Source organism: Polypterus senegalus, chromosome 8, assembly GCF_016835505.1.
Source record: "Polypterus senegalus isolate Bchr_013 chromosome 8, ASM1683550v1, whole genome shotgun sequence".
Taxonomy (NCBI): Eukaryota; Metazoa; Chordata; class Cladistia; order Polypteriformes; family Polypteridae; genus Polypterus; species Polypterus senegalus.
Genome location: NC_053161.1, coordinates 149,384,977 through 149,410,900, shown reverse-complemented (window position 1 = coordinate 149,410,900; position 25,924 = coordinate 149,384,977). Strand labels below are relative to the sequence as shown.

The 25,924-nt window shown below is 40.4% G+C and overlaps 1 protein-coding gene across 1 annotated transcript in view; it reads left to right on the top strand.

The window, feature by feature from the left end:
* Positions 1-10,864: 10,864 nt before the first annotated feature.
* Positions 10,865-25,924, top strand: part of LOC120534371 (thyrotropin-releasing hormone-degrading ectoenzyme-like) — a 922,228-nt gene continuing 907,168 nt past the window's right edge. The window contains exon 1 of the mRNA XM_039761915.1: positions 10,865-12,345. Within this exon, the coding sequence (XP_039617849.1) occupies positions 11,618-12,345 (728 nt within the window). The 5' untranslated portion in view covers positions 10,865-11,617. The remainder of the gene's footprint in view (positions 12,346-25,924) is intronic.

Genomic DNA, 25,924 nt, shown 5'->3' with positions numbered 1-25,924 from the left:
TATATACATCGCGATTTAAATGTGGAAATGTTCTAACACAGCATTTCTGTGTGTACGCACCGTTTTTACATGAGGCTTCAGGACAGGAAAATAGAGACATGATCATGTCTTCAGTCAGATATGAAAACAGAAGGAGAAAGTTATGCGAAGCTCCAATAAAATGCAAAGCTCAATAGTTACCAAGTGCACCATGAAGGCCGAGTGCTGCTGCCAGGTACTGTATTGTGAGTAGGTGTAGTAGAAGCAAAAAGTAGTGAGAGAAAAGTAGAGGTGGAAGTGGTGTTCTGTGATCCAAGACCAGCCAAAAGTGATGCAGTGGCACCCAGCCCCTGATCTTTCTCTTGAGTATATATATCTATACTAATAAAAGGCAAAGCCCTCACTGACTCACTTACTGACTCACTCATCACTAATTCTCCAACTTCCTGTGCAGGTAGAAGGCTGAAATTTGGCAGGCTCATTCCTTACAGCTTACTTACAAAAGTTAAGCCATGTTAAACTTCCTTATTTATGGCCCCATCTTCACGAAATTTGGTAGGCGGCTTCCCTGCGCTAACCGAGACCAATGTATGTACTTATTTCAGTGGTATGACAGCACTGTTGGCCACCATACTGAACTTTCCAACGTCACTAATTCTCCAACTTCCCATGTAGGTAGAAGGCTGACCCCATCTTCACGAAATTTAGTATGCGGCTCTCCTGTGCTAACCGAAACTGATGTACGTACTTATTTTGGTGGTATGACGCCACTCTTGGCTGCCATATTGAACTTTCCAACATCACTAATTCTCCAACTTCCCGTGTAGGTAGAAGGCTGAAATTTGGCAGGCTCATTCCTTACAGCTTACTTACAAAAGTTAAGCAGATTTCCTTTCGAAATTCTATGCGTAATGGTCATAACGGTCGACAACGTCCGCCATGTTAAACTTTCTTATTTATGGCCCCATCTTCACATAATTTGGTAGGCGGCTTCCCTGTGCTAACCGAAACCAATGTACATACTTATTTTGGTGGTATGACGCCACTGTCGGCCGCCATATTGAACTTTCCAACGGTCTTTGTTACCTATGGGCCCATCTTCAAGAAATTTGGTACGCGGGTTCCCAACGCTAACTGAATCCTACTTATGTACATATATACGTCCATAGCCTGCAGCTCGGTCACCGTGTGAGGTGGCATTGGGTCCCCCATCCCCACGCCTCCCACGTTGTTGGCTGCCTGCCTATATAAGGCAATCCGACGCTCCGGTCTCTTTATTCCCTTCCTTGCTTTGCCACGGTATTCACGTCTCCCTGCTGATAACTGCAGCCTTTTTATTTAATCCACGGCTTCTCCGCTGTTTTATTGTTTGTTTATTATGATTATAGTTATTGTATAGGTATTTTAGACTTAGTTTACATTGTTCAGGTACCCATTTCCTTTATCGTTCCAACCGTACCCCCATTAACATGTCTATCGAGGTGATCACTATCGATCAAAGAACTGTCACTTACCGAGTGGTTTCCATGCCCAGAGATGGCACCTGCCTTTTCCATTCTCTGTGTTACATATTGCACGGCCATATTAGGCTCACTGTTGATATCCAGAGGAACATTGTGTCTTATGTATTGAATAACTGGGACAGGTTCAAGGTGTGGACTGATGATGGTACAGGATATAATTATACTACACAGGAGCACTAGAAGAGTGAAATGCTTAAGCCCTTCACCTATGGTTCTGCATGTGAGTTGATGGCTGCCGCTGAACTGTTCGGTTGTCGCTTTCAAGTGTACTGAAATGGCCAAATATTTTACACCTTTGGACAACCGCCAATGCATCTTAAACATAAACTTAAATTCACAAGTGACAATTTGAGTAGTGGACACTTTGATGTTTATGAATGTTTCAACTCTCAAAAGCTGGATGCAAAGTTATCGATGAAACCGGTTGTATGCTTACAACGCTTGACAGATGCTGAATGTCACTTCAACACAACAAGTCCAGTAAATACTAACGTAATTGAAACAAACCATGAAACTCAAACCGATTATGACAGCAGCAATCCAAGCTGTGAGATTTGAGGCAAGATTGCTTTTCACATGGCCAACTGTACTGTGCATGCTCAAGAGTAAGCTCAATGCACAGCTTGGTCATATTTCAACCGGAGGGCCGAACTGACAACGTGGCATACAAAGAGATCCATAACAAATAATTATTGGTATATTTTCCCTCAGTTTAAAAAGGTTTTCTTCTTAATAAAAATTTTAAGGCAGTACTTCGCCACTGTGAAGCGCGGGTATTTTGCTAGTATATACTGTACAGTCAACCCTCATTTATCACGGTTAATCCATTCCAGACTCTGCCGCAATAAATGAATTTCCGCGAAGTAGGATTCTTTATTTATAAATCGATTTTTTTCGCAGTTAGAGCATAGAAAACCTGTTTACGACCTTCTAAATACATTTTCTAACATTATTAGAGCCCTCTAGACATGAAATAACACCCTTTAGTCAAATGTTTAAACTGTGCTCCATAACAAGACAGAGATGTAAATTCCGTCTTCTCACAATTAAAAGAATGCAAACATATCTTCCTCTTCAAAGGAGTGCACGTCAGGAGCAGAGAATGTCAGAGAGAGAGAGAGCGAGAAAAGAAAACAATCAAAAATTAATAGGGCTGTTTGGGCTTTTAAGTATGCGAGGCACCGGCGGACAAAGCAGCTACAAGGAAGGCAGCAATGTGAAGGTAGTCTTTCAGCATTTTTTAGAGGAGCGTCTGTATCCTCTAGGCCAGTGTGTGAACACCCCCTCTGCGAACACCTCCTCCGTCAGGAGCAGAGAATGTTAGAGAGAGTGAGAGACAGAGACAAGCAAACAATCAAAAAATCAAAAAAAAAGTATGCGAAGCACCGCATGGGAAGCATATTGTATATCATTAAGGAGTTTTATTTAATATGTAATACATGCTCTGATTGGGTAGCTTCTCAGCCATCTTGCAATAGCGACCCTTGTATGAAACCAACTGGGCAAAGCAACTGAGGAAGCATGTACCATAAATTAAAAGACCCATTGTCCGCAGAAATCAGCGAACCAGCAAAAAATCCATGATATATATTTAGATATGCTTACATTTAAAATCCGTGATAGAGTGAAGCTGCGAAAGTCGAAGCGCGATATAGCGAGGGATCACTGTATATGAAAATAGCAGTAAGCCCCTGATCCTTTTGTGTATTATATATAATATACAGAAACCCCTAATAAATTTTACACCATTATATGAATGTGTTCAAAAGTTTAAAGGGACCCTCACCCCAACTCCCTCACTCCTCGATTTTATATATGTGTAAGACTGTGTGTGACAATCACAGAGGAAGCCAAGACTGTAATAGCTGCAAATTCTAGAAATGCCCCTGGACTGATGGTGTCAGTTAAAACTTAACAGGTTCAGCACAGGCCACTCCATTGTAATACACATTCATATCTACAGACTTTGAAAGGGGACCCAACCTCTAAAATTGTTTAGATTTACTTGCATGGTTATTTACTTTGAAAGGGGATGCCCCATTCCCCTGCTCTCAGAAACTCTCTGCATCAGTGCTTCTTCTTCCTTGCTTTTGATTATTGGCACTCTTAGATGTGTACCAGCAGTGTTTTGTAGCTAACCAGCTCTCATCATGGCTATCCATTCTACTCCATCTACTTCCAACCTCCAATAATGCTCTGGTAACTTGAAAGTAAACACCTCGATCCCTAAATGCTTTGGTTGTGATGCTTAAATCACTCAATAAACCAAAGCTGATCTTAGATCATGGTGCTTGTATTTCTAATGGGGAAGTTACAGAAATTGTGTCAAAACATTCAAAGCTACTGCTCCTCACTCTTCACATTAATACATCAGTAACACATAAGAGTATCGGCACTTATGTATATCAACTTTAAGCATTGCTCTTCAATTAAATTTGTATCTGCTGACTTTCAAGGGGGGCTACATGCAACTAATGAAAAACATGAAAAGAAACACTGTACTTGAGTGAATGACATAAACAAATGAAAATTATAAACATCTAATAATGATAATTTTATATTGTTCCTGTTGAGTACCCATTTTAATTCAAAACAATATACTTTCCTCTAAAATTGTGTCTTGCAATGACCATCAACAAAAGTCAAGTCAGTAGGGAAAGCAGGAACCGATCTAATGCAGGAATAATTTATTCCTGGACAATTGTGTATAGCGTGTTTGAGAGTAAGCAACTCCAGCGACCAATAATATTAATATAACTTATTATTTGACTGATGCTATACAACATACAACATCTGAGAAATGCAATTGGTTAACACTTCAGGTGAAGTGACTTACTCATGATTACACACTGTCAGTAGCGGGATTCGAACACACAACCTCAGGGTTATAAGTACAAAGCCTTAAATACTACAACACACTGCCTGCCGATAATGTTAGCAATTGATAAAAAAAAAATCGAATACAGGAAAATACTTAGTTACATAGTACTTCAGAAACACCCAGTTAATCCAAAAGTACTAAAATTGAAGCCCATTGTCTTATGAAACTTCCAGGGTGAAGCTAGATAATACAGGTAGCATATAATACATATATATTTAAACATTTGTGTAACTATGTTTGTAGTGAGTAGATGGATATTTATATCCATTTATTTGGACATTCATTTCTGTGTACTGGTCAGAAGGAGGGGATCTCCTGTTGTGACAGCCTTCAAGCAGTCAGTGGTTTTAGAAATCAATCCTGGCAAATGTTTATGGCTCTTTAGATGCCTAGAATATTAGTTCAACCAATTAAACTCCTATCAGAAAACTCAATGCTTCAACCCAATGCACTCATTACGTTTATTTATCAATTGATTGATTGAATGATTGATTGACTGCCTGTATTATCTGTCTTGTGAGTCTGTAACCTTGTTTTTTGTTTCTGCTGCTGTATGCAACTGAATTTCCTGAATCTGAACTTAGAAAGGGTAAATAATAACAATTATCATCATCATCGGATGCAGGCAGTAAAGTTGGCGAAGGCGGATGAGTTTAAATACTTGGGATCAACAGGTCAGAGTAACAGGGATTGTGGAAGAGAAGTGAAAAGGAGAGTGCAGGCAGGGTGGAATGGGTGGAGAAGAGTGTCAGGAGTAATTTGTGACAGATGGGTACCAGCAAGAGTGAAAGGGAAGTTTTACAGGACGGTAGTGACACCAGAAGCTAGACAGAGCAGCCAAGCTAGGAAAAATGTTCAGCAGGTTAGGGTGAAAAAGGATAAAGATGGAAATGTACTCACAAGTGAGGAGAGTGTGTTGAGCAGATGGAAAGAGTACTTTGAGAGGCTGATGAATAAAGAGAGTGAGAGAGAAGACTGGATGATGGAGAACAAGACAGAATACATGTGTGTGAATGAGAGGTAGATCAAAGGAATGGTGAGTATGCAGGGAGAAGAGTTGGTGAAGGTGGGTGAGTTTAAATACTTGGGATTGACAATACACAGTAAGGGGGGTTGTGGAAGAGATGCGAAGAAGAGAGTGTAGGCAGGGTGGGGTTTGTGGAGAAGAGTGTCAGGAGTAATTTGTGACAGGCGAGGAACCAACATGACTGAAAGAAAAGGTCTACAGGACATTAGTGAGACCAGCTATGTTATATGGATTGAAGATGGCACTGACCAAAAATCACGAGACAGTTGGAGATGGCAGAGTTAAAGATGCTAAGATCTGCATTGAGTGTGACGAGGATGGACAGGATTAAAAATGAGTACATTAGAGGGTCAGCTCAAGTTGGACGGTTTGGAGACAAAGTCAGAGAGACGAGATTGTGTTGGTTTGGACATGTGCAGAGGAGAGATGCTGGGTATATTGGGAAAAGGATGCTAAGTATAGAGCTGACAGGTAAGAGGAAAAGAGGAAGGCCTAAAAGAAGGTTTATGGATGTGGTGTCAGAGGACATTCAGGTGGTGGGTGTAATGGAGCAAGATGCAGAGGACAGGAAGATATGGAAAATGATGATCTGCTGCGGTGACCCCTAATGGAAGGAGCCAAATGAAGAAGAAGGAGAACATCGTTCATTCATTTCATTCACTCACACACTTTCAAATAAACAAACTGGTTTGAATTAAATAATGATTTTCAGGCTGAATAGTAAAAATAAATTAAAGCTACAAGAAAAAGTGAATTCAATGCTACAGATAAAAATATATTAAATGTACATTTTAGGTGTTGAGTCTTCATCAAGTGCATGTATGTGTGAGAATATATCGCAATCAACACCTAGTGTCATAACAATAAGAAAACAAAGATAAAGAGTTTGGAGTTCCTGGAGGTATGCCTCAGCTAATCATGAAAAAAAAGGTTGACTAATAAAACAGTAGTCACAATAGACCATATAGGTCTATAACAACAACATAAAAAGTTCACTTCTGGTGCACCAGTTCATATTCAGACGTGGGTTCCACTACTGAACACCAACTTCTGGTGTGGGCATGCTTCATACTGAATCCTGGGAGGAAGAGGGCGGACTGCCTTTAACAGCCAAAGGAAGTGACACCAGTGTTCCAGGGAACTTCAGTCCTGGAAATAAAAGAGGAAAAGAAATTACCAACAGTGCCCTCATCTGTTGGGAGGTGGTATTGTTCATTTCAAAGCTCTGCAGTTGCTCCCTAATCACAAGTGTCTAACGCTGGTTATTTCATGTATTGTCTTATGGTTAGCACTGCACAAAATACTACTATTAATAATAATTATTATAATAATAAATATCCATCCATCCATTTCCTAACCCGCTGAATCCAAATAGGGTCACGGGGGTCTGCTGGAGCCAATCCCAGCCAACACAGGGCACAAGGCAGGAACCAATCCTGGGCAGGGTGCCAAACCACCGCAGGACACACACAAACACACCAGGGCCAATTTAGAATCGCCAATCCACCTAACCTGCATGTCTTTGGATTGTGGGAGGAAACCGGAGCGCCCGGAGGAAACCCACGCAGACACGGGAGAACATGCAAACTCCACGAGGGAGGACCCGGGAAGTGAACCCGGGTCTCCTAACTGCGAGGCAGCAGCGCTACCACTGCGCCACCATGCCGCCCATAATAAATATTATTATTATTATTATTATTATTATTATTATTATTATTATTATTATTATTATTATTATTATTATTATTATTATTTTCTTCCTACCTTGTTCCAGATGGTTGATACGATAAGTTCCAACTTCCTCATGATCTGCTCTAGATACTTTGGTTTAGAAAATAAATGGATGAAATTATTATTATTATTATTATCTATTTTTCTTTTTTCTTTCCCATTATTTCTTAACAGGAACCCCACTGGGTTACTTACTATACATTCTCACGTTTAAATTCTCCCATGGATATGTCGGGCTTGATTTTACCGTATAATTTCCGGTATTTTATAATGTTGGTCATATAACTCGAATGTGGAAAACTCACACTATTGGTCCAAGAGATTATAATATACTAACGCCCACCTAAGAGAATAACCACAGAACACACTGCCTTGTTCTTCTATGTATTGTGCCTATGAGACCACACGGTAATACCCAAACTATTCTGAAGCAATGTTTGCACTGCTTTGTGGTTTTTGTATCTCATACACCTTTATTATAAGAGAATCCCTTATCTACAATGCAGTTTATGATCAGAAGAAAATATGAAGCTGGTTTTAAATAAAAAGTCGTTGAAGCGGTGAAAGAAATTGGTAACTGCACTGCTGCAACAAAATTCGATGTTTCTGAGAAACTGATGAGAGATTGGAGGAAGCAAGAAGATGTAAAAAAAAAAAAGGTATTTTTGAATGTGTGTGTAAGTCGTGATCTTATTTTATGATCGATTTTTAGGGTTTCAAGTCCTGACTTATACACGAGTATATACAATAAGTATTATTATTATTATAGTCAATAGATTCCACCATGTGATTGCAGTGAACTCAGGATTTCTCAAGAGAACTAATCACTATCTCATTAAGATGCACACAGAGAAAATTAACAAATACATGATAATTGCCAGTCAGTCAGTCAGTCAGTCATTTTCTAAACCACTTTGTTCTGAACAAGGCCTGGGAGATCAAGGCCTATCTCAGTTAGTATAGGGAGCAAGGCAGGAACAAACCCTTGACAGGGCACCAGTTTGTCACACAGACACACACCAGTCACACGCTATAGGGACAATTTAGCATTGCCAATCCAAAGCTAAACTTACATGTCTTTAGGCAGTGGGACGAAACGAGAGCACACAGATGAAACCCACACCAAAATAGGGAGAACATACAAATTCCATACTGGGAGGACCTGAACTCTATTGTATTTACTGTGAGGCAGCAGTGCTACCACTGTGCCACCGTGCCACACCTATGGCAATTATGTACGATGTCAAAGACACATGGTACATCAACAGAGTTAGGGTTAACCCTCTGTTAAACTCTGCAACAGGACAGACACTAAAAACATTAACAAAGCAGCCTGAGCAACTGCCTCACATCAAAATGAGATTATCACAGGATACATACTACATTGTGAGCTGGCTCTTTAGAACTTTAGAACAGTTTTGATGAGACAGCCCAAAAAGCCCATTCATCATATTCATCTAGATTGTTCAAGATTTGATGTATTCTAAAGTCCTACTGTCCACCACACTACTTTGCTACTTTATTGCATGTAACTGTGGTTCTCTGTGTGAGGAAAAACTTTCTAACATTTGTGGGAAATCTAGCCTTCACATGTTTCCAGTTGTATCCCTGTGATTCATTATAAAATGACAGCTGGGCTCAACTGTGCTTTGAGCACAGGAAAGGTGGTATACAAATAAAATGTATTATTATTATTATTATAGTAGTAGTAATAATAATATTAGTAGTAGTAGTAATATTACTATTATTATTAATTCTATTCATAATTTTAAACAGCTTGATCAAGTCACCTCTTAAACTCCATTTCCTCCATTCTTGTTCCAGGAAAGGCCTAAAATCCCATTAACATTTGGGACAAGTGACTGTTCCCCAACATATTTGCTGAGAAATTAAAAAAATCAACAAAACTGATTATCATCCTCCTCATTTCTGTTTTTGTGTGAGTTTTTCTTCGAGTCTTCCAGTTTTATTTTCACATTCTAAAGATATGTGTGTCAGGTTGATTGATGATTGAAATAATAATACGAAGAAAAAGAAACTGCTTGAAAGGATTTTAGGTTTACATCTAAATGGGGTAAGTAGGCCTATGTTTTTTTTAACTTTAGAGTCAAAGTATTTGCAAAAAAAAAAAAAAATCATGACAGAGATAAAATTAATAATTTATTGCTAGAAGGAAAACTGAACTTTTGTAAAATGTCTATGAAAGGCCCCCTCCCGCGAGTGTTGAAATATTTCATTAAAAGATAATTACATTTCTTTGATAAATCGCTCAAGCATTATTCTCGCTTTCTTTGCAATATTCATTACACAGCTGATTAAGTTCGGTAATTGTCCACAAGGTGGAGTAATTGAGGAGGTAAAAAACACTCGACGAGTGAAGCTGCAGGACGAACTCTGAAACAGAATGAAGGTCGGTTAAAGAGCTCAAAATGACAGGGCGAGCAGTTTTAATGCAAGGATAGGCTCTGTCATCGTTGTATGTTTTAGGTAGGTCGACAGGAAAATAGAGGGATTGGTCAAAATGCTTCAAGTTTTCAGAAGAAAGCTGTTTAGTTATAGCAATGGGCTATGGAATTAGAGAATAGTAAAAAAAATAAGGCACGCGCTTAATACAGAAATTGCACTATCATTATTATTAGTTTTTGTTCTTCATCTTCATAGTATTATTATTAATTGTAATGGTATCAGAACATATTTGATTTATCACGTTTAACGCGCATTTTATGTAATAAGCATCGCAAGCATATACTGGCAGGAAGGCGTTTGCTTTAAGGGGTGCAGTTATGATTTACTAGAAGCAGCATGCCGGCTGTAGTGTAGTGGGTGATCGTAGCAGATTTTGTTTGCAGCAATAGTTATGAGCGTACGGAAGGTTTTGATTCCCTTGTTTTACCTATGTATTTATTTATTTAAGCAATATAATTGTTATAACTCTACTGTAAGAGCAAAACAGCAGAAAGCATAATGCAATGTTTTTATATGATGTAAAATATTGCTACTTAAAAGACACGTGAGCCAAACATGTATTTTTAAACTAAAGTTATCATTTCAATGCCTAATTAATTATTTAGTGCCGATTATACTTTGCAGCTGCAAACGGAGAGATCGACGGAACGGCGCTATATAACAGAGACACGTCCTTTATCTGTTCATAAGTGTAAAGTTATTCCTGTACTCACGAGTACTTTTTGTCCGTCGCTTTACTTTTTTAATTTCCTATCGAAAGCAAGAGCGGCGGCCGCTCATTAACCTCGATGACTTCACATTAATTCATCATAAACAAATTCCAATATTTAAAAATGGCAAATAAAAAAATGCAACTGTTTAAATGCAGTTATCCCAGTACTGCCAGGGGTTTTTCCTGGTAGATAAGCATTCGTTATAAGAACAAGCACGTCTCTTTCTTTTACTTTAATAAATTAGAATATGATGAAGATCTAAAGGCTGATCTCAACAGGTTTTCTTTTCTTTCTGTTTTATGATTAATTGATGCAATTATAAATGAAACCCGTCAGCGGCATCCTTCAGGAACAGGGCACCTGGACCCGCAGATTCCGTGTTCTCGCCGTTTATTTAATCCGCCGGCCATGCGTATCTCTCATCTGGACCAGGGCTTGTCTGTGTATAAAACTAAATAAATAAATAAATTCTTGCCGTGGCAGCAAGCCGCGCCCCCTCCGGAGCGCACACGTTTAGCAAGTAGCGGCCGAAAGTAGTTTTTTTTTTTTTGCTTGCGCTTTGATGCTCTGATTCATCATGAAGGAAGACGCCAGCTTTGTCCGGGCTCCTGCATTATGTCGAGCTGATCGTAAGACGATGGGCTTTGGTCAAAAGAGCATGTTTTAGCCGGGATCCTATCAGCACGCCCCCAGCAGAAATCCTCGTATCTAAGAAGCCGTACAGAGGAGGATAGCTCGGAAGTGGGGGCCGGTTGCTTTGGTGATGCTTGCTCCAGAGCCGGGGATGGGGATGCGAAGGGAGCCAGTGAACTGAAATATGCGAGCGGGGCGCACTGAGATCATTGGAAGGCAGACGGCACCAGTCCAAGGGATGAATGGTTCGCTTCTTCCGCGACGCTGCTGTTGTTGCACTGGGATCCTAATCAAAACTGCAGGGATACTCTAAACGGATACCGCAATCAAAAAAAGAAAAGAAAAAAAAAAAAAACTGGAGCACACAATCTTGGGATAAAGCGAAGATACGGACTGTGGACTGCACTTGAAAGTGTGAGAGTTGTGGATCTCTCTTCTCTCTCCCCCGCCCCTCCCCTTTTTTTTAATTGGAATCCAAACTAATGCTTCTCAGTTCTGTTCCGTTTCTCATTGTTGTTTGAATGTCCTGTAGTCTGGACCAGTACCAGGGGAGGCTTATGGCTACTGCCAAACGCGTGCTTTCCGGAGTTGTATTACTTCGGTAACCCGCACACTTTCTTTGCCTGTTGCCTTCCAACTCCTCCTCATCCTTTCTGGGGTTTATATGGCTTTGGATAATAAACGTGATAAACACTTATCTTTTACAGCTATGGTTATAGACGATAACACAGTACGGAACGGCAGGGGCCTTTCCGATCAGTGGGCAGACAGCGTGGTGGTCAGACCCAGGACCACAGAGCGTCACATCACCGTGCACAAAACGCTGGTGCTTGGATTCGCCATCTCCATCCTTACTCTCATCATCGTGACTATCATCGCCGTGCTTCTCAGCGTCAAATTTGAAGAGTGCACCGGCGAGCCCAGTGGCCGGCCGGCCAGTGGAAACCACACTAAGTTCAACCAGACCAGGGATTCCCAGGTCCATCATCGGGGCGAGGAGCATGGCATCCAACCCTGGAAACTGCTCAGGTTGCCTACCTCGCTGCGACCCATCCATTACAATCTCCACCTGACTGTGTTTATGGACAATTTTACTTTTCACGGACAAGTCAGTATTGAATTCGAATGCCTCAACTCCACCAGGTTTATCGTCCTACACGCGGATCGCCTGGAGCTGCAGAGAGCGATGGTGTACACGGGCGAGAGGAGGAGAGGAGCACTGAAAGTGCACCGGCAGTTTAAGTACCCCGCCAACCAAGTACTGGTCATCGCGCTCAATGGCGAGATGGAACCCCGGAGGAGCTATAAAGTTAACTTAACTTTCCACGCTCGAATCGAATATGAGCTACTGGGCTTCTTCCGCAGCACTTACCCGCAACTCGGGGACAAAAGGTAAGATGCACAGACACGGATACCGAGCCACGTGAGTTCTGCCTCGGCAATGATCATCTTGGCACCTATCAATCCACCCGGGTGTATCAGATGGCTTGGTAGTGTGTAGGTATACGCAGAAATAGACTGGACGAATGCAAGGCATCACATGATTAGGAGTCATTGTTAATTAATATGTCACATCATTGCCGTTAAAGTTACTTTTAAATGTACAGAGCGCTGGGGACTGGCTTCTCGCTAACTGCTACATTTTAATTATTAAGCCTGTCTCGTTTTAATATTCGAGTGCACGCCACCCATTCAGAGCAACGCCACTCTGAAGAACATCCGTGCACCGGGAAGTTTATTTCTATTCTAGTCTAGTCTATTCCAGAATAACATTCTCAAAACAGTTTAACCAGTTCCCTGTCTCGGGAACCAGAACGCGGCATTGGAAGCAAGGCAGTAACAACCACAGGCAGGACGCCCGCTCACTAACACACCAACACTCACCCACTGACACTTACACAAGGAGGATTTGAAATACCGTTAATCAAATTCTTCTGAACATAAAAAAATGTCGATGGTAAACCGGAACCGCAGGAACACAGGGAGGTCGTACACGAACAACGACCGGGCGTAAAGCATTGCATTAGCGAGCCATTATATTATATTATATTATATTATATTATATTATATTATATTATATTATATTATATTATATTATATTATATTATACACTAACTCATTTAAATAACTTTCACCCTGGAGACAAATATAATATCTATCTATCTATCTATCTATCTATCTATCTATCTATCTATCTATCTATCTATCTATCTATCGGCAATATTTTCTTACTTTCATCTATCTACTTAACGTTGACATCATCACATTAATACTCCTACTCCCTTACGCCCCCCTTTCAGCTAGGTTTATTGTCAAAAGTTTATTCCGTCAACATCTGTGCTTCTGTAGCATGTGGCTGGATGTGTGCCGTAACGTCACATTTTAAACAATTAGACTCGAGCTCGTGCTCAATTTGAAAGAAGAGATAGAAATCCTGCATATATTATACTCAACCTGCCGTTTCCGCCTTTCGTTTTTGTTAAGTTTTAGTTGTCTTACATTCATTCATTTTAACGTAGTTGTGCAAATAATTAAAAATCTTCAAAGCAGTTAAACAAAAATATATCACAAGAGACTTTTTATGAACTTCTATCTTATAGCCGGCAGTGTTCGCATATACTCTGAAGCTGTTAAAGATTAATTCCGAATATATTTGCATATGTTCAAGTGAAGTGATTTCATTTTCTAATACAGTTAACCCCGTCAAGTTGTTTTCCACGGGGCAATTATGAATCCTGTATACATTCACCTCGCTTTACTAAATATAACTTGGTTTCAAAGTAAAGCATTATCCGCGGCTTAACTCCTTAACTCCCGATTTTGGCAGCAAATCACACTCGGAGAATTTTGAGCAGACGATGTCTGTCTTAATTAACTGGCAATGACTGCACAGCCATGTGACACGCTTCTCTTATTGCTTAGCTAAATAACGCAACTCCAGTGAGAACTTCAGCCCTTCGTTAGTGCAGCACAACACCGCATTCGAGTGAATGTTCACAAATCACATTTCGGTAGGTTCAGGCACGTTATCTGACCTCGTTAGGGTCAGGCACAAGCTGAGCCGCTCTTAGCGTGCAGCCGACCGACTTCTAACGCCTCTCCGTGGACTGGATTGCCTGCCAGACTATTAAATTATGTGTCTGCATGAAGTGGGAACTCCGCCATATGGATGTCAAAACCCCGACTCCTTAACTGATGAATATTGCGAGCATTCAGAATCGCCCATTATTGCATCTTGAATATCTTCACTTGTTTTAGTTATGATTACAAACATGCCTATAACCGGCACTAGCACACTTAAACAGATAGAGTGAGAATTTAAAAATAGATAGGAAGTATTTTTAAAATTATCTATCTATGCAAATTTCATTTAAATTTGAACTGAAAGTAAAAAAGTACAGAACATTCAGTTTAAAAGAAGCATTCACTCATTAGTAATACATTCTAAAATAACACGCATTTGAACACAAACTTTTTAATAGTCTGTTTTAAAATGTCTTTATGGTGGACTTGCACCGTGTCCAAAGTGTTTCTAGGATGGGCTCCAATCCCCCTAATACAACTGCACCCAGGACGCCCTACAAAGTGGATTTAAAAATTTTGTGTGTGTGGGCATGAACGTAGATTTATAAACCATATCATAGACACCTCTTACTTTGTTAAGTGTATTGGCTTCAGTCTATAGATATATTGATAAATATCAAAGGCAGTATGCAACAGATAGAATTATAAATAGATACTATACATATATGAATAGATGGATCGAGTAGGAATTATATTAAATAGATGTGAAAGGCACTTTATGATAGACAGATAGAGAAAGTGATATGTAATAGAAATATATAGACTTGAAAGACACTACATTAGATTGCTAGATAGATCATTTATATTTAAAATAAATATTTCCTACATCCAGTACTTCTGGGAGGGGCCTCATTCCCCCTCACATATGTCCATGTCATGGAATTGCATGAAGTTAATGAAAAAATAAATGTGTCTACGTATGAATGTTAAATTACAAAGTGCATCATAGACACAACATGCTTTAAGTTCATTGTCTACTATCGATCTTATATGTATGTGTGTGTATATATATATATATATATATTATATAGTGTGTGTATGTATGTATGGGGTGGCACAGTGGCGCAGTGGGTTTGTATGTTTTCCCCGTGTCTGCATGGGTTTCCTTCCTGGTGTTCCGGTTTCTTCCCACATTCCAAAGACATGCAGGTCAGGTGCACTGGCAATTCTAAATTGTCCCTAGTGTGTGCTTGGTGTGTGTGTGTGCGCGGCCTGCCCAGGGTTTGTTTCCTGCCTTGCGCCCTGTGTTGGCTGGGATTGGCTCCAGCAGACCCCCCTGACCCCAGGTTGGATAATGGATGGATGGATGGATATGCATGTATGTATATAGATAAATATCAAAGGCAGAATGCAATGGATACAATCATACATAGATACGTACATGCATGGATGGATGGATCATTAGTCATGGAAGGAACTATATTAGATAGGTAGATGAACTGAAAGGTACTGTATGATTGAGAGAGAGAGAGAAAAGATAAAGAAGAGATAAAGAAATGTGCTATTTCATTGGTACATAGATTTGAAAGGCACTATATTGGGTACATAGATGTGCTTTATAATAGGTCCATAAATTTGAAAGGCACTATATTGGCTAGATAGATAGAGAAATGTGCTATATCATTGGTACATTGATTTGAAAGGCACTATTTTGGGTAGACAGATTATTAATTAAAGTAAATATATCCGATGTCCAATGCTTCTGGGAAGGGCTCCAATCCCCCTCATACATGGCCATGTCATGGAATTGTATGAAGTTAATTTTAAAATGTATATGTCTCTTCATGAATGTTAATTTACACCATACTTACTTACATACATACGTGCATCATTTGCTGTTATAAATGTGTGTCTATAGATAGAGAGCTTGATATAAATTGTGGTATGTGGCAGATAAAATAGTAGATAGATTAATATGGTGTGTTATGCAACAGATGCACAATAGTAAAAAAGAATATCTAAATGATACACGTTCAACAGGAATTTACTATTTAGGCCATTTGATTAACTAATTGCTTCATTGGTACAATTGCAGGGATGAACAAATATTTGCTTTTGCAGTTAAAACAAATGCAGTTTACAGTTTCATTGCTGAGGATAATACCACAGTAGGTCTTTTAAAGGATTTAAATTAGCGCTTATACTTTCCAGCTTAACTCTTAAGCTACTGCATAGAAAATGAAGATCTGTAGGTAGGTATTATTTACATTCAAAAGATTCTTAAGCCACCTTGGAAACAAAGTAATGATAAAAGCAAAAAGGGACAATGGATTCATATTGTGCTTAGTCAAACATTCATACTAGTTTGCAGTTGCGATGATATTGTGTATATCTAGGGATAGTACGGTTGGGCATTAGTAGCACTGCTGCCTCACAACAAGGAGACAGGGGTTCAGGTACTGAGTGTTGTTAACATAGAGTTTGCATGTTCTCCCAGTGTCTGTGTGGGTTTCTTGCGCATATTCTGTTTTCCTCAGGCTACAGGCTAAGCAGCCCCTGCTGGCCTTATCAACACCTCTTTCAGCAGCAACCCAGGGTTTTCCTAGGTGGTCTCCCATCCAAGTACTGGCTTAGCTTCAGGTGGATGAGCCCGTCTGAAGTGCAGGTGGTATGGCTGCTGACTTAAGAGTGTGGGGATGTCCAGTAACGGTGCTAACCACAGCATTCAATATTAGAACGTTAGATGAGAACAAACCATTCAGCCCAACAAAGCTTGCCAGTCCTATCCACTTAATTCTTCTAAAACAACATCCAGTCGAGTTTTAAATCCTTAAAGTTTTACTGTCTACCACACTACTTGGTAGCTTGTTCCAAGCAGTGAAAAACTGAAAAACATTTTTCTACAGTTCTGTTTCTTCCAGAACTCTGGCTTTATGTCCACAAAGTGGCAAGAGCACACAAAAGGCTTCCTTGGTGTTCTTTTCAAATTGAACGCCATCAGGCCGTCCTCCTCTGCATGGCCCCATTCTGACCAGAGGTAACATCTTGTGTTCAGGGGTATTCCTAATATGGCTCTTGTTTCTTTTTTTATTCCTCTTTCAGTGGGGCTACCTTTAATAGAGAAAGGGGCACTTCAGCTTTTTGAACCTCTTTGATGGCTTGTATCACATAGCCTTGACTCAAGAAAATTTCAACTGGAAGCACAAAGTGAGCAATTAAAAAATATTAATGTCAAGAATAAGGGATTGTTGGCTTCACTCTGGGTGACACAGTTGCTCAGTGGCAGTTAGGAGTCCTGGGTTCGCTTCCTGGGTCCTCCCTGCATGGACTTTGCATGTTCTCCCCGTGTCTGCGTGGGTTTCTTTCCACAGTCCAAAGACATGCAGGTTAGTTCCATTGGAGATCCTGAATTGTCCCTAGTGTGTGCTTGATGTGTGTGTGTGCCCTACGGTGGGCTGGCATCCTGCCCTGGGTTTGTTCCTGCCTTGCACCCTGTGTTGGCTCCAGCAGATCCCCGTGACCCTGTAGTTAGGATATGGCAGGTTGGAGAATTACTGACTGACTGACTGACTGCCTTCACACCCAAAGGTTAAACTGGAAGGTTGAGGTTGCACAGGTAAACACACACACAGCCCCAATGCTGTAGAGACCACTGCTGGGCCGACAGAGCAAGGCCCCTTGAACTGGAAAACGGGGAACCAAAGACCCTTTCACATAAAATGAAAAGCTATGAAAAAATAACATTAAGCATGTGATGGAAATTTGGAAAAAAATGCTTAGGAAGACAAGGTTGTTATAAACGTTTATCATGATAAATTACATTACTAAGAGAAGCGTATCACTTATTTTGTGCAGCATTTGGGGGTAGGGGAACCTTTGCCACTCCTTTGGCCTTCAAAAAAGAAACAACATAATGTTAAAATTGATGTGAAATCTTTCCAAATGTTTCAAAGCATTTGCATCTATACTGTATTTACAGCGGAAGAGCCCACATTTTTTTGTGTAGTCAGCACTTTTCTCTGTCTGACTTTGAGCTGTGAACAGACTAAAAAGAAAATAAAGATTCTATAAAAAAACAAAACAAAAAAAATCTTGTAAGAAGCTCAACTATTCTGTTTTACATTTGTCATTATTTGACAATTGTGGTTTTTAGGAGCACTGTCTCAGAGCACTTTTAACACACAGGCTCATTCTACCATAGTGTGCTAAGAAGTACCTTTTGGGGTCTTTTGCCACCCACTGCTACCAGACAATTGAATGCTTCCTCCCAATATACTTGTTAAGTTCATTTTGAAATACATGCACAATATACATTTATTTATTTATGGATTGATTGATTTGCTGTATTATTTGTCCTGTGAGTCTGTATCCTTGTTTTTTTATGTTTCTGCAGCTGTATGCATCTGAATTTCCCCATGGGATTAATTAAGGTTATCTAATCCAATCAATGGCATGTAGACCCTGGCCTACTGGTGAATGAATGAATGTATGTATGAGATCTATGAACTGAAACTATGCCTAATAGTTAGTGAGCTGTATTATTAGAAACCAGATATTATATATTTTAAATAAATATGCCATATTATCAGAAGCTCTGTATATCAGTCAGTCAGTCAGTGAATTGGTGATGGAGCCAAGCTATCAAGAACCTGGCATACTCACTATATTAATGAAGTTTACATTTCAGTTTGAGTTTTTAATTTATGTTTTGTATAGTTGTCTTCACTCACTGAGTACAGTGTACTGAGTTGAATAAGAAAAATTGCCTGGTTTATTAATGAACGAAAGAGTTGGATGAACTTTTGCTCTTTACTTGTTTAAGTTATTAATGCTTACCATAAAATCCTGCCTATAAACATTTACAACTTTTACCACAGCGGATCATCTTGTTCCATATCTTCCTGTCCTCCACATCTTGTTCTGTTACACCCATCACCTGCGTGTCCTCTCTCACCACATCCATAAACCTCGTTTTAGGCCTTCCTCTTGCCTGGCAGTTCTATTCTTAAAATCCTTCTCCCAATATACCCAGCATCTCTCCTCTGCACATGACCAAACCAATACAATCTCACCTCTCTGACTTTGTCTCCCAACCGTCCAACTTGAGCTGACCCTCTAATGTACTCATTTCTAATCCTATCCATCCTTGTCACACCCAATGCAAATCTTAGCATCTTTAACTCTGCCACCTCCAGCTCTGTCTCCTGCTTTCTGGTCAGTGCCACTGTCTTCAACTCATATAACATAGCTGGTCTCACTAACGTCCTGTAGACCTTCACCGTCTCCAACCCATATAACATAGCTGGTCTCACTATCGTCCTGTAGACCTTCACCGTCTCCAACCCATATAACATAGCTGGTCTCACTATCGTCCTGTAGACCTTCCCTTTGACTCTTGCTGATATCCGTCTGTCACAAATTACTCCTGACACTCTTCTCCACCCACTCCACCCTGCCTGCACTCTCTTTTTCACCTCTCTTCCACAATCCCCATTACTCTGCACTGTTGATCCCAAGTATTTAAACTCATCTACCTTCACCAACTCGGCTCCTTGCTTTTAGAACTGTTGTGCATAAATCAGAATACTTAGTCATAATTCCTGTCGGCAGAGGATGATTTTTAGCGAAGGCCTAAACTTTTTTTTCTGCATTCAAAAACTTGTAATTTCATTAGTCATCTTTCTAGTGTCATAAAATGTAAAGTACCATGGTTTCATCTGGTAAAAAGTTCAATACATTTTCAGCTGTAATTTGCTCCTTTTTAATCTAGGCAGGAAAAAAAAAAACAGAAAACCGAATTCCAGCATAAATATCAGACAAAAGCAGATCCAGCTAATTTGCTAATTTTTTTCTTGTGTTACCTTTGTCTCTTATAGGGTGTACTCTGTGACTGGCATCACATAAATTTAATATTAACTGAATGCAGGTTAGGTGCATTGCCGATCCTAAATTGTCCCTAGTGTATGCTTCGGGTGTGTGTGTGTGTGTCTGCCCGGGAATTGTTCCTGCCTTGTGCCCTGTGTTGGCTGGTATTGGCTCCAGCAGACCCCCGTGACCCTCTGTTAGGATATAGCAAGTTGGATGATGGATGGATGGATGTATGGACGAATTCTTGTATTTAGTAATCTGGTGCAGTAAATGGTACAAACATAACCTCAGAATAGCTGGTCTCCTGTCTAGGATCTGCGTCTAATATTTGTGGGCTCAGCCGTGATCCCAATGTGCCTGCCTGTGTATACAGTAGGAATACAAATGTTTGGAAAACTGATGGTTGAATGGAGGGGAGGAAGATTTGTAAGTGTAAAGTAAATTGTTCCAAATGCAAGAAGAACTGCAAGTAAAACGGGAGCAAAGCAAACAGAAAACTGCTTAGAAAATGTAGAGGTAAATTATTACCAAGTATCTTAATGCTGTAATAAGAGTCCATACTTCTTCTCCGAGAGCCTTCAAGTAGGGGGTGGTTTTAGGAATGAATTTGATCAAGCATTTAGAACATTTATTATAACATTCAGATACTCAAGAGTACCATATATCCTTTAAAAGCTTCAATGTATTGATTGTTCTTCTTGCTTGAAGACTGATACAGTTGGACCACTGGGCCCTTTGCCTCCCTGTGACCCTGCGATAAAAAGGATGTTTTCACTCAATGTAATGAAACATGGTAACCTGATCAACTACCTCCAGCCCAGCTCGAACAATAATACTTTTGGAAGGGCAAAACTGCCTTTAAAAATGTTACTATAGTTTAATCTTACATTGTTTAAATATAGTTTGTGTGATGTCTTCAGATTGGCCTCGAGTGAGTGTGAGTGAGGCTTTGTATGAAGGGAAACCTAAAGATTCCAGAAAAAAATATATAAAATTTACAGCAGTACCCTTTGAGTCACTTTCAAAATACTGTCCTTGAGATACACCACACTTGTCCCAGCACTTCTCTCATTCCTTGAAGCATTTCCTGTGCTCATCTTTTGTTACCATGTCTAGAATCTCCTGTTTGTTTTCCCTCTATATTTTGTCCACAATAGCAAACCTTCTTCCCTTTAGTCTCTATTTTAATTTCGTGACTAAAAATAAATTGCAGGGTATGAGGTCTGGTGAATACCGGGGTGCAAAGAAACAACCACATTGTTTTTGGTCAAAAACTCTTTGACTGACAACATGCATCACTTCTCTGGGCCGTTTTTTCTTGATGTTTTGCCATATATGTCTCGACATTTCAATGTAATGTTACTAATTATTATAAATTCTTTATGAGCAAGACTGCCAGTGTTGTATAGCGGGTCTGCGGCTCAGAAAGAATGGCAGTTTTAATAAATAATCGATTGGCTGGCTCATTCTCCGTCGGCGTACTCATGCGGCTGCGGGGAGTTGGTGGAGTAATTGGGGCGAGACGCACCTGCACGTCTTTCTCGACTGCTTAATCGGCTTCCTGAGATGCATGATTGAGACACCGCGCCCACAGAGCCTTATACGAATCATCCGGCATGAGAAAAAAAGAAACAAAATGAAAGAAAAGGAAAAGAGCATGGAGGTTGAAAGGAAGAAGAGAGGCTCCTAAAAACAAAGAGGGAGCATGGAGCCAACCCGCACCGTCACAGTGTCAAAAAAACGTGAATATCATATTCAATTTGACCTGACAAAAAAAATTTAAAAATTTGCATCAAGTAGTTTGCATGTTTGTAGGATTAATGCTGGAAATATGCCTTCAATCAACTCGGCACCATGCCACTGCAGCCACGTAATGTAGGTAATCAATGACACACCAATCAAGTCAATTCTATTTATGCCTGTCACTCGCATCGTCATGGAGGTGCAGTGCATTATTTAAGAAATGTGACAATATAACACACCGCAGCACCCCATTATGAATGTCTCCACAAGAAAATCTCCCCACATGAGAAGCCGAACCCCAACCTCACCACACCATTAGCCAGCGGCTGCCCCTTTCTGTTTCTGGATTCCTGCAGAAAAGGTTGAGGACATGCACTCTCCAAGCGGCATGACTCTTCACCTTTTGTTGTTCTCTTGGTGTCTGCATCTTTGGGATTGCAATCACCAAGATTGTCATTGGAAATGACAAAGGTGGGATTGTACCACCAGGACACATCTATCGACTTGCTAACATTTGTGTACATGACAGGAAATGACTCTGGTGAATTTTCTGTTTTGTTTTTCACTAGAGATCTTTATTTGAATATTAAATGGCAGGCAGACACATGCAGAATTAAAGCATGCAAACACTCCCAGACAGGAACTAACCCTTTTTTTTTTCTTGTGTCATTAAAATGGATTTTGATGGATGGAAAATGCTTTTTAATATGTGGGATTTTTTATGTGAAGAGAAACATCATACTACACTATGAATTCACTTTTATGCAAATGTTTTATTTATCTTGCCATAGAAGACCAGGGTTGGCTGGCATACCTTGGTAATGGAAGGGTGGAAGGAGACCGCCTTTTGGGGCCATGTGCTCTTCTAGTATGGCAGGTGCCAGTAGCATGCTGGTGGGTCTCCCGTTTACACACCTGCAGTGCTGCATGGGAATTGTAATTCTAATGGGCAGTCCTGTTGGGTCTCGTGGGATCCACCGGGGGAGTTGTGGCGAGGAGGTTTCCTCATTTTAGGGAGCATCCACCTGACCCAGAAGTGCTACTCGAATGCAATGCGAATACTCCTGGGCCCGATATAGATGAAGCCAATCTTTATCACTGTAGGAGTCAGAGTCGGGTGGAAGAGGACAAAGCTCACTGAGGGGGTGTGAAGGGGAGGAAAGAGACAGAGGGAAAGAAGGAGACATTTCCTTGTAATCGTGCTTGTGCAACTTTTGCAGAAGTCTGTGAGAGACTTTTGTGCACAATACATCATTTATTTGAACCTAGGACTTATGTTTGGGGTGCTGCAACACCCTCTGCTGGGCACAATCTTTAATCATAACACTTTTGTCTTTTTTTATCTTGTCTTGTCCAGTCCTAGCTGACCTTATCTTATCTTATACAATCTAGTCTTGTCTGTGTAAAAAGAGACAACAGCGTGAAAGAGTTAGGGCATCACATTGGTGACCCCAATAATAAACAAAGAAAGCGTGCAATAAATGTAGAGTAGTCTTTTTAGACTGGAGTTCAGAACAGAACTAACTCCAAGATGGCTGACCTGCTGGTCATATGGCTTCCAGGAAGGAAGGGTTGGGTCCAGTAGAACAAATGACAGAAATGACATCTTAAGGGATGGAATGGCTGTCAGTCTTCTGTTTTGCTGATGGATGAATAGCGAAGGCATTAGCAAACAGTGCCAACCCCTGGTTCGTTGAGTAACTACCATCACCAGAGCACTTAAGTTGCCTCCCGGGTGCAAATGCATGACAGCTACCTTACCTTGGCCTTCCCTATCTTTCCTTCCTTTTTCTCTTTTTGACTCTTCTGCACCTGTCTTGCCTTGTCATGTCTTGTCCTTCTCCTCTTATCTAATCTTCTTGACAACCGGCTTATTTTCTGTATGTGTTTGTTTGATTATAATTCTCGAACCACTGTCTGGTTGATAGTTTGTCGTTTTAAGAGATGTGGGTGGGGGTTGTGTTATTAAAGGAGAAAAGTCATCCAAACAACTTCTGTATTAATTATCCACAATAGTTTCTCATTGTTCTCAAGTTTAGTTAAATCTTGAAAAGTAATATTAGAGAGTTCAGCGGATTTAGTAGGCGGCAGCTTTCTAAATTTTAGCAGCAACCATCTGTTGGCCTTCCTTGAATTAATGCACATCAAGCCGTGTTTAGCAGCTGACAGACTTGTTTTTATTGCATTGAATTTTCGCTGCTCTAAGTTAGCAAACGCACAAAGCTAAAAGTGTTTTCTGTTGCTTTTTCCCTCCATGTTTACTGAGAAGTGTGGCTTCAGATTATCAAGCGTTAGTGCAGCTCCATCTAACAATATGCCTTTACAGCTGCCAGCTTTATATCTGGCAAACCATCAAACACACAATTTCAGTTTCTCTTAGAAAAGTCTAGATAGTTACTTATATTTTATTTTTTAATTGAATGCAATTTATAAACCGGGAATCTTGTAACACACTTTCTTTGCAATGCACACAACAAGTCTGTTGTATCTACCATATATACACTCCTGAGCGAGCACTGTGTCTCTAGTCAAAAGTAAAATTGATATTGATTTCCTGTATTTGGCTGACACTTCTATCTAAAGCGACTTGTAAACCACAAATGAATACAACTGTTCTCATCTTTCCCTATCTTTCTAGAATGTGATCACTAGCGGAAGAAGTGACTCACTCAGTGACACACAAACAGCATTTCCACTACTCTATAATGTGAGAACTGCTAGGTTTTGTGACTCATTCAAGGTCAAATACAAAATAAGAAATATTCATTTATAGTGCCTTTGAATGGCAATCACCACTGCTACATATTCTCTGAGACCATTTTCATTAATACTAGGAGAAAGTGAGTGCTCGGGGGCAACTCGATAGACTGTGAAAATAACTCCTTTGAGTTCAGACATCCGCATCATTTTATTTACACACCCAGTCAAGAGGATATCTTCTCAATGAACTCAATCAACCTTCGCAAGTGTTGATAAGGACCCCCTGCTCCCTGCCTGGGTGTATATCCTAGGAAAAGAGGACAGAAGGTATCCAGAGGTTTAGCCTACCTCTGAGTGGTCTATCCTGTGCTCCTGGTGCATACAGTCTGGTGGTAGAGAGCAAAATATTTCACAGCTGCTACCTCCCATATGATCATTTGCTCAGCCTGTGGCTTATGATAAGCAAAACAGAAGAGCTTTGTTTTACATATAGTTTCGTGAAAAAGACATTTAACATGTGACTATCAACAAGAGGTTTTTCAATTTTTTTAGGGTGGAAAGTAAGAAATATTGTTCTGCACCCATAACCCACACTTACTTCCCTTGGTCTCGTTCTGGCACCACGCTGGAGTTCCATGACTCCTTCTGGGTGGCTCCAAACTGCCTGCCTACACATTCAATCTGCCAGTTCCACCTCATATACATAATTTATTTTGGGGCTTGTAACACTATTGGGTAACACCATCTGTGATCAGGTCACCCAGCTCCGTTAACCTATCACTGATGGTCACACAAATAGATAGACAGAACATTATTTGACCCTAGGGGGAAGTTTCATGTTTTACAGAAGCTTTTTAAATAGATAGTATGACTACCACTGAGGACATATAAGCATCCAGGCTGGATGACAGCATGGCCACTGGACAAAACAGAATGTGCCAGGGGATGGACAAGCAAAACTTGGAGGCCAGGAGCAGTTCTGGCCCCCATACATTAGGTAGTAGTGGTAGTAGTGGGCATTGTCAATTTCCAAAATACAATACAATATGTATCGGCCAAAATCACACAAGAAGTGCTGCAATGGCCCTGCCTTTTGACAGCCCCCCAGCCTTGACTCTCTAAGAAGACAAGGAAAAACTCGCCAAAATAACCCTAGTATAGGAAAAAAAGAAAGAAACCTTGGGAAAGGCAGTTCAAAGAGGGACCCCTTTCCAGGTAGGTTGGACGAGAAGGGGGTCAATACAATATAATACACAGAGCAGAACACAAGTAATCCTCAGTACAGTCTTCTTCTTTCAGATGCCCCCGTTAGGGGTTGCCACAGCGGATCATCTTCTTCCATATCTTTCTGGCCTCTCCATCTTGTTCTGTTACACCCATCACCTGCATGTCCTCTCTCACCACATCCATAAACCTTCGCTTAGGCCTTCCTCTTTTCCTCTTCCTTGGCAGCTCTATCCTTAGCATCCTTCTCCCAATATACCCAGCATCTCTCCTCTGCACATGTCCAAACCAACGCAATCTTGCCTTTCTGACTTTGTCTCCCAACCGTCCAACTTGAGCTGACCCTCTAAGGTACTCATTTCTAATCCTATCCATCCTCGTCACACCCAATGCAAATCTTAGCATCTTTAAC